Consider the following 10,540-nt stretch of genomic DNA (forward strand, 5'->3'; position numbering starts at 1 on the left):
ATTGTTACTTATTTTTATTCTTATCATTGTATCTTATCGTTGTATTTTTATTCTTATCATTGTATCATTTTGTATCTTTTTAGCCCTGATGAAGCCCTACAAAGTGGGGCGAAACATCGGAAAATAAATAGTTGTAAACTATTTTTGTTTTTCCTTTGACCGCAACCCTGACCATCTTCCTATATATCAATTTTTACAGTCAACAATATATACATATATATACAATATACTTCTGTTCTGATATTTTTTAAAAGATATTTGTTTTAATTTAATCTAGACCAGTGGTTTATAACCATCCAACTATAACAACTGAAGGTAGTATTACTAAATAATAATATAAACAAAAATATCAGTGATGTCCGAATGAAATAATAAAAAAAAACATTATCAGGCAATACGAGAAAATAAATAAATAAATAATATTCAGGGGGATTAAGGGTCACATAGCGATTCCAGATGGCGAAACAGTTGATAAAATAAATAAATTAACCATTACAAAAGATCAGTTAGTAGACCCTGAGTTGTCTTAAACTGATTATTATAAAATTATTAAAATAGATCAGATAAAAAACTGGCAAAAACAATACTGGGAGAACCCCACCGGTCAATTCTGTAGAAATATATTTCCTCATATCATTTGAAAACCATGGTTTCCACAAGCAAATATAGGAAAAGACATTTTAAAAACTTATATTAGAATTAGGACAAACCATAGAATTTGCAATAACTGACTGCAAATAATAGGCATTACTGAAACTTTTCAATGCAAATATTGTAACGGTTACAAGAACCTCAAACATATTACACTTGAATGACCTGCATACAAAAAACAACCAAAAATATTGTTCAAAGGCCTAAATACACATTAAATTATTATTTATGATAGTATATTAAAAGTAACAGGCTATGCAAAAATATTTGAAATATATCTAAACAAAATTACATAACAGATGTAGTTAAGGTATAGTATATTAGTAAATTACATGTATTTAACTTAATAAATAATATCAGTAACAAATAGAATATAGTTAATTAACAAATAGAATAAAGGAAATTAATATCTGGTTGTATGGAAGTAATGAGCGATACCCACACAGGGAAAAAACAAATGAAACAACACTGCAAGAGCCGTGAGGCTTGGGTCCCATGCGAGAATATGGCAAGGAGGAAGATAGAGAAGAATACCTTAATATTAAATACTATGTAATATGTATTTTTAGTAAATAGTTTTTTAGTAAATAGTATATTTTGATGTATAAATGGTTTTTAATATGTTTTATTTTATGTATCATTTTAATATTCATTTGTTTTGTTTATCCAAGAAGCAAGCTAACCAAGTTTCATTGTTGATAATAACTTCATGATACAAAAAACCAAGATGGCGGTATGTTGAATCAAGGCCATGTTGAGCAGATTCAAATATCATAAAAAACTATTTTAACTCTTCCCATCATAATTGAAAATACAGTAAATTAAAGGAAAAATAGAAATCAAGGAATAGTGCAAATGAATAATATTCAGAAAATAAATCATTTGGAAAAATCCCTAACTGTTGGGGGACAATCGATGTTTACATGTAACCTCAAGGCAGGTTTTGGTTTTTGGAGGGATCAACAGTCGTTGTGTGAGGAGAGAAGAGTAAAGATGTCTTGAGGATTAGGAGGTCCTCATCAATTTCTGTCCAACAAGAAGAGGAAGCCATTTTGGACGCCAGAACAAAAGAAAAAAGAAGACACCAGGAATCAACGAAAAGAAGATCATAGAGCTTGGTTAGTTTTGTATATGTAAAAATAGATTTTAAATTTAAATTAATTGTAATTATTGTAAATGCCTGTTTCTGATTGTCTAGCAACAACACGCCCTGAGATTAAGAGTCTCTATTTTTATATAATAAAATTATATTATCTATTTGATATTAAAGATCTTAATTAGAACCCAAGTTATCTTTTATATTTGAAAAAAGTTATAAAACTAGCAAAGATTATTTTTATTTTTATTTTTAAATAAATAAATTATTACAACTAATTACTAGTTTTCCTAATAGATACTCCTCATTTCAATTCTACTGCTGTTATACAAAAACTGTGACCATGATCAATTTAAATATTAAACAGACCTTGTAGTTTTATAGTTTGCTGCTATCCATGCTCTTTCTCGTATTTTTGTTGATCCTGCCTATCCATCTGGTTTATGGCTTCCCAAGTGGTCTCTTACCAACTTTACTAGCAATATTTATACATTTAAAACAATAAAATACTTTAATCATGTTTAAATGGATTCAAAATTTCGATTTACTTATAAAATGCATCCAAATGAACTTTAATTCATATAATAATTCATTTTAAATGGAAATTACCTTATGAATATAAAAATCTCTGTGGGTACAAATATATCTCTACAATTTATATGATATACTCTAACAATTATTTTGAACTAAGACCCACTAGATATTCATATGTATTTTATTTTTTGTTGATTTTTATTATTTTCTCTTTCTTAATAATATATTTTTTCATATAGCCTTTATCTTCTTATAAAACTTAACTATAGATTTCATTTCAATAATGTTTATGTATCTAGAATGTTAGTTATTTCCTAATCATTCTTTTTATCCTTTTATTCATTGATTGTTATCTTGTTTTGTTCTTAGCCATGATGAAGACTAGAAATTCTGGCTGAAATGTTGGCACTAATAAATAAGTCTTTCCTTAATTGTCCTTGTTCTGCACTGACCGCACCCCAACCATCTTTTCATTTATAAAAATTATTTTTGTTTTAGCCACGGAGAACCATGGAGGACTTTCCGGACAAGGGTACAGAAACCGATCCTGCAACCAAGGGTCGTTAAACAGTATATCGGCCCTATAGAAACTGTCACGGAATTATTCATTGAAAGGTATGGCTTCTCAGCTTACGTAGAGATTTATTTTTAAAATTATTATTTATATTTATCTTTATTTTCATAGGATGATTGAAATGAAGGATGAAAATAATGAAATGCCAGATGACTTTGACAATGAAGTTCACAAGTGGTCTTTGGAATGTAAGCAATAAATTAAATTTTTTTAAAACAAGTCGCTGAGAATCCTACAATTTATACAATTTCTATCATAAATATATTTGTCTATAATATGATTTCTGATATGTTTTCAATAATCATTTATGCATATTATGCAATTTTCTTTTAAAATAGCAACTCTTTAGATAAAAAAATGCTTCTATGTTCTTCATTGAATACTACAAACTATACTTTATCATATATATTTTTCTAGGTATTGGTAGAATCGCTTTAGATGTGAGGCTTGGTTGCCTCGACAGGAACTTACCACAAAACTCAGAACCTCAAAAGATAATTGACGCTGCTAAATTTGCCCTACGTAAGATAGCGATATTAGAATTAAAAGCACCCTACTGGAGGTACTTCCCAACGACTACATGGAGAAAGTATATTGAAAATATGGATTATTTCAGATCGTGAGTATCATAAAATCCAAACAAATTCTATTTTTCCATCAATAATATATTATAGGAAGATCTTCTTCATGTTGTGTATTATATTGTACATTGTGATAATATCCTGGTTAGAGCTGTATTGAACGGATAAGTTTCAATACAGAATTTTTTAAATTATATTTTTCATCTCCTGAAAAATCAAGAATATGAACTTCATACTTTATATCCTTTATACTTACCAATATAGATATGTTGTTATTATATTATGTGTTGTTGATAATCTGATAATATATTGCATTAAAAAAAATTAACAATAACAAATAACCACCAGCACCATCTCTTGGATAGCATAAAAACTAATAATTAGAGCTATACAATTCTGGCACATAAGGAAATTTTTTTTTTTTGCCACAAAATAGTACATCATTCCAAATTGTCTAGCTACCTTCTGTTTGTAAACAACAAAAGAAACCTCTTCAATTATTATTTTTAGCTTAGTTAACTGTGTGTTTTTTAATTGAAAAAAAAACATTTATTTTTGGCCAAAATTTTTAAAATATTTATATCATTTAATATTAATGGCTTAAAAATCACTTCCATTGCTATCTGTATTTTAATTTTGTTTTCTAAAATAATGAAGTATATAAAATACAAAATTTCTGATTCTAATATGGGATCTTCCTCAGAAAGATTTTTTTAATATAATAAACAATACTCTCTACAAACATTACCAGTATTAAAATTATTCTATGTAATGTAAAAAATTATATGATGCATTATAAAAAAATAATAATAAAATATAATATTATATAATAACTATTAATTTTAAAAAGTGGGCCTCATTTATCATGTTAAATAATTCATAATTTGAATTATGATTATGATTTCTAAACAGCTCTTGATTTTGTAGGGTCTGTATGAAATATATTCAAATGGCATTGGAGAACCTAAAGAAGAAAGACGATAAACAGGAATTGTCACTTCTGGAAAGGATATTAGAAACAGAAAAAGATCCAAAAATTGCTTGTATATTGGCCCTCGATCTGATACTAGTTGGTATTGACACAGTAAGTTCCAACATTATTATTTTATATCAAGGAATTAGAAAAAATTCAGAAGACACTTTTATAAAAAAAAAATTAAATAAATTATAATTTTTCATTCCTTAAACTTTTATGGTAAGCAATGAAAACTTAAATTCTACAATTATACTAGGGAGAGAAAGTATATTGTCAATCTTTACCAACATTTTTTAAGAATATTCCCTAAAGTGTTGAATATCTCAAAACTCCAGTTTTGATTTACATCACTTAACATTCAATGACTCATAAATGTATGCAATTAATAGATAAATATGAATCTGAAAATTTAAACTATTAATAAATTTTATAATTATGAAGTTTCTAAACTAACTAAATTAACATTTTATAACAGAATAAAAATTACACATAGCAAACTGACATAACACAATATTATGTCAGTATACAATATAATGGACTATCTAAACACCACTTAAATAGATTTCATATAACTAACACTGATTTCTGTAACTGCGATGGAGAAACTTCAAATACTTTTCAACTGTACCTTGTACAAACAGCGGAGGTTTAATTTAATAAAAATCTGCGTAATGCACGGAGATATATAGCCACTTCCACAATTTAAAATCTTTAAAAAAATACAAAAAGAGTTAGTGCATTTCATCTCAAATATTGATCTCTGAGGAAATCAAACTAACTCAAATGTGATCATCAGACATAGTACATGCAATAGTGATATATGAAACCTCAAATGACAATATACTGAAAAATGAATTATATATCTCTTCATCATGAAACTATATAATAGTATGTCAAACATAATTTATGATGTTTTAATTATGTTTGTTCTAACACAATATTTAATTCTTAGATATGTACTGTATTTATTTTATTTTTATTATTTATGCACTTTTAGCTCTTGTTTTAATCACTATGATTTATTTAATACACTCACTTTTCAAGTTATGTACACATTTTTGGGATCCCTCCGGGGTTCACTCAGCCCTATAAAGTGGGTACCCTTAATTGAGTAAAAAACTGGCAGTCGAGCATTATTCTGACTCAACTCCTTACACAACTGTTGCTCTAGTAACAGTACTTCCTTACAAAGTACTGCACCCCTAACCGTTTATGGGTTGCATTTAATATTTATTCAACTTATTTAATATAATATTTATTCATTCATTTTTTTTCTAGTTTATAGTTGAGGATTATTTCTTTATATATTGTAAATAGTTAGTTTATAGGGTTTTCTTGTTGTAAGAACATTTGATTTTTGGTATTTTATTATTATTATTTTTTTTTTTGTTCTTTTATCTTTAAACATTCTTAATATATTAGTTTCAATGTTAACTCCACTTTACATACAGAGTATGCAGTTTCACAGAGAGTATGTATAATTTTTAAATAAACTAGCAACCCTACGCAAGAGAAATAAAAGACATTTATATGCCTGCATGTACATATATACTGTATTTATCAACACATTTTAAATTATATATAAATTTTTATAACATAATTTAATTTAGATAATGATATCTTCGATATCCAAACCTTAGATATCCATGGCAGTTTGCTCAGTACTGTATCAGCTGGCTACAAGACCTATAGAGCAAGAGAAGATGCATGAAGAACTAGTGCAAATAATGCCCGATCCGAATTGTCAACTCACATCAGAAATGTTGGATAAAATGGTGTATCTCAAGTCTTTCATCAAGGAGGTTTTGAGGTAACACAGTAAAATAAATTATTGAATTAAGTTAGTTATAAAACAAAAAGGCAAAATATATTTGTCTAAAGTTATGTTGAAGAATATCGATTGATTTTAAATAGAATGAGATAGTTAAGATTTAATCTTTATGGGATTTGACTCAATGCCACTTCTGACTTGACCATGTCTGCATTCTTCAAATGCTTAATTATAATCTGATTAATGAAGTTTATTTTAAATATAATATCTTCTAAAAATACATTTTTTTTTTTTTTTAACGTCTTTACTAGCGTTCTGCAACTCAAGAAAAAAAAAAAAGATTATATAGGAATAAATTGATTTTGTGATGCAAGGGAACGTTCAAGATGAATCGAAAGTGCTGGGAACAATGCTTGACTTGTTTTGGATTTAGGAGAAGATGGTTGGGAGGTGCAGTCAAAATATATCACAAATAAGTTGAAATTGCGAATAGCAAACCATTTCCGGGTCAGATGTTTATTAATAAAAAGCTATTTTCAAAATTAATGAAATTATTACTGTAATGAAAAACGTTTGGATGAGGTCCATTTATTGACTTGGTTTAGTAGCAACTCCACTGACCTGGTAGAATAATTTAAAAATATATAAATTTAAATATTATAATCATGAGAGATAGTTGACCGTGGATGTCTTAAACGAAGAGAAGATTGTTGGGGGTGTGGTTAAAATAAAACACAAATAAGTTGAAGTAACTTATTTAATCATGCCAATGTTTCGGCCAGAATTTCTAGCCTTCATCAGGGCTAAGAACAAGATGAATAAAAAAAAGTAAAAAAGGTAGTATAAACAGAATGATATAAAGTAAATAATTGTACAGAATGAAATTAATAAAATTAAAGTGATGAAAGAAGTGGAAAATAAAATGTATACATAGATTGTTGAATAAATAAGTAAAAATAAAATAAAGAAATAAAAAAATTTTTAGTTTATGAATAATTTAAAAATTAAATTATGGAAAGAAAAAATAAAATTGAGAGAAAGAAAATATAAGTAACTAATGAAATATGTAATTATAATATTAGGTAAAGAAACAAAGTATGAAGTTAAGTTAGACAAAAGAAGTGAATAAGAAAAAAAATAAAAAACATAACAACAATAATATATGGTAAGCATAACTAATAACATGGGTAAGGAAAATTAAGAAAACAATAGAGAAGGGAGGGGAGAGGAGTAAAATACAGTTTTGCATTTAGATTAAAATATCTTGAAAACTAAAAGTCAGAATTGCATACTGTAAGTGAGGGAAATGTTCAGAATATCATTTTCTTTGTAATGAGATATAATTAAAAATTTTATCTTGATGTTACGCTGAGTTAGAGAGGCAAAAATTAGAACAGATAGTGCCAAAAACTTGAATGAAAATTAGTTTTTGAACATTTGATAAATTCATCAATAAAAAGTACATCAAGAGATGGTACAACTATTGCTGCAGTATTTGTAAGACATTGAAAACATATAATCAAATATTTATATTTCTTATATTAGCTGTCACAAGCCAATCGTAACTGTCGGCTAATATAAGACAACTGTCGGCTAATCTCAAAACTGCCATAATTTTTTATTTTATTGACCTGATGAAGCCCTGCAACGTAGGGGCGAATGTTGACTCATATTAAATAGTTCTATGACTATTCGAGGTTTTTTCTTTGACTGCACCCGGGTCATCTTCCATTTATTATCACACACACTTAATCATAGATCTTCCAAAATTAAATCCGTTTTTAATTTATGGAATTTACTTATTTTATTTTGTTTTAGGATGTATTCAACAGTCATTGGAATAGGAAGAGTTTTGCAGGAAGACACTGTTCTGTGTGGATACAGAATACCAAGAGGAGTGAGTCCTTGAATTAATTTTAAAATAAAAATAAATTTGTTAATTGTTGCAGAAAATTAGTATTATTATTTGATTTTTAATTTATAATAATAGTTAACTAAACAATTTGTAAATATAATTATGGGAGAGTGAGTAGCTCTGGGGTAAGGCATGGACTACTAACTCCAAGGACTCGAGTTTGAATCCAGCAGGCTGAAAATTGTTTTCTGTTACTCTGTAGCTGTGAGTCAACTCCTATGGGTTCTTGGAGCCCTCCTGGGGTCCACCCAGCCTCTTAAATTGGGTAAAAATCTGATGGTCAAGCGTGATTCTGACCAAATCACCTCCTTGCACAACCATTGGTCTAGTAACAGTACTCCCTTACAAAGTACTGACCCTTCATGGGTTGTAGCAGTACAGATTTTATTAATTAATATTAATTATGGATAAAACATCACTGTTATTGGCAAAACTGTGGCCTATTTGCTAGTGGCATCCATTAGTGCAACACATACTCTCTGTTCTTCTGTTATAGCACCCTCCTTGTTCCACAACATTAATTAATGGCTTTGTTTATGCTATTAATGAATTTATAATCTTAATATTTTCTTGAGACTGGTAATTTTTTAAATAAATAATTCAAACTCTATCCATTATAGTCTCAAAACTTTTTATTTCTCTTATATGTTCCATCCGGCCATCTTCAGGGACAATCCACTCAATACCACTTTGAAACCATATAATTTAACAACTCTAAACTTCATGCAGGCTATTCTGCCCAGGTCAAAATATAAATATCTAATTAGTCAATTATCAATTAAAAACAAAGTCAATTTATTTATCTGCAGACACTATTCCTTAAAAACTTTATCACTTTTACACACACATCAAAAACTTTTAAGGAATAGTGACTGTGATAAATGATTTTACTGGAAGATTATTGATTGACCGTGTGTATAGATGAATGGAATGTGGTCCAGGTGCGGTAAAAAAAAACTCAAATAGTAGATAATTATACTATTTTATTGAGTCAACGTTTCCCCCCACGTTACAGGGTTTCGTCAGGGCTAAAAAAGATTTTGTAATTGTTGTGATAAAAGTTTTAAGGAATAGTGTTTTCAGATAAATAAATTGACTTTGTTTTTAATTGATAATTGACTAATTAGATATTTATATTTTGACCTGGGCAGAATAGCCTGCATGAAGTTTAGAGTTGTTAAATTATATGGTTTCAAAGTGGTATTGAGTGGATTGTCCCTGAAGATGGCCGGATTGCCCGAAACATTGGACGTATAAGAAAAATAAAAAGTTTTGAGACTATAATGGATAGAGTTTGAATTATTTATTTAAACTATTAATTAATATTCAAGAATACTAATAAAAATTGATTGTTTTTTATTATGTTACTGGAAACCACTTATCTGTTCTAGCTGTAGCAGATCATTGTTAATTGCTTAATCCATAGCCAATAAAAGAAAGTCCAGGTTTAATCGTACTCTTTCCCAATCTTTAATTGTATTGTTTCTCGCTGCAAGTGTGTTAGCAATTTCACTAATAGTGGCACCTTTATACAACACATCTTTTCTCGACTATAAGTTGAATTGATACCCTCGAATAGTATTAATAATAATTTGTTTATGGGGCAACCTCCGTACAAACAGAGTTAGTCCATAAAATATATAATTAAATATATCATTGTTGTTATTTTACAAAAATAGTGAGTTGAAATTCAATTATATAAATTTATAACAAACCATATACCTAAGCTGGGCTGTCTACTATCCTCAGATTAAAAAAAAATCTATATACGTCGCTAAATATTTAATAATTTAAAAGAAATAAAAACTATACATCCTATTGAGAAGATAACATAAGTATCCAGCTCTGTTTTTAAAAAAATAGTTTAAGATCCAATTATGAGGGCTCTGACAGAACTTCATACAAATGATTTTGACTAATATTGTTCCGTTTCAGCATATATCAGATGTATCTTGATACACAGGACAGTTTGATGACAATCCTCCTATCACATTTCATCACAAGCTGGACAAAGGTTCAGTGGGTCCTAAGTATATTTGTGTGGACCGACACTAAGAGAGATTGCATATTTACCGAAGAGTTGTAGTTGGCCAATCATTCTCAAGAAAACTGTGGGTCATATGATCTATTGATAGTTTTGAGGAACATCCACTTTAATGAAAACCCTACCGTACCGCAGATTATAGCTCGATTCTTATAATAACAAGAGGTCTTTACCCTTGACAATTTCCCTATATCTCTCCAAGATCTCCCTCACTCTAATTTTGATAATTATTAGATCATTGAATAATATTAGGTCAAACATTCCAAGGATACCCTTCAATAGATTACGAACTTATTTATCCCATAAGTACATCACAATGAAAGCCCATTTCTTTCTATACTGTAATAATTTTAAAAAATATTAAAAATTAAAAATAAAAAAGAATCTTTACTCGTTTT

The 10,540-nt window shown here is 28.3% G+C and overlaps 1 protein-coding gene across 1 annotated transcript in view; it reads left to right on the plus strand.

Annotated features, from left to right (window-relative positions):
• The window catches only part of Cyp301a1 (Probable cytochrome P450 301a1, mitochondrial), a 78,301-nt gene that overhangs the window by 60,085 nt on the left and 7,676 nt on the right, over positions 1-10,540 (plus strand). The window contains exons 4-9 of the mRNA XM_014416908.3: positions 2,780-2,896; positions 2,967-3,043; positions 3,273-3,474; positions 4,364-4,520; positions 6,053-6,222; positions 8,002-8,080. Of these exons, the coding sequence (XP_014272394.1) occupies positions 2,780-2,896; positions 2,967-3,043; positions 3,273-3,474; positions 4,364-4,520; positions 6,053-6,222; positions 8,002-8,080 (802 nt within the window). The remainder of the gene's footprint in view (positions 1-2,779; positions 2,897-2,966; positions 3,044-3,272; positions 3,475-4,363; positions 4,521-6,052; positions 6,223-8,001; positions 8,081-10,540) is intronic.

This window comes from Halyomorpha halys, unplaced genomic scaffold (assembly GCF_000696795.3).
Source record: "Halyomorpha halys isolate HHAL.00 unplaced genomic scaffold, Hhal_1.1 Scaffold142.1, whole genome shotgun sequence".
In the NCBI taxonomy this organism is placed as follows: Eukaryota; Metazoa; Arthropoda; class Insecta; order Hemiptera; family Pentatomidae; genus Halyomorpha; species Halyomorpha halys.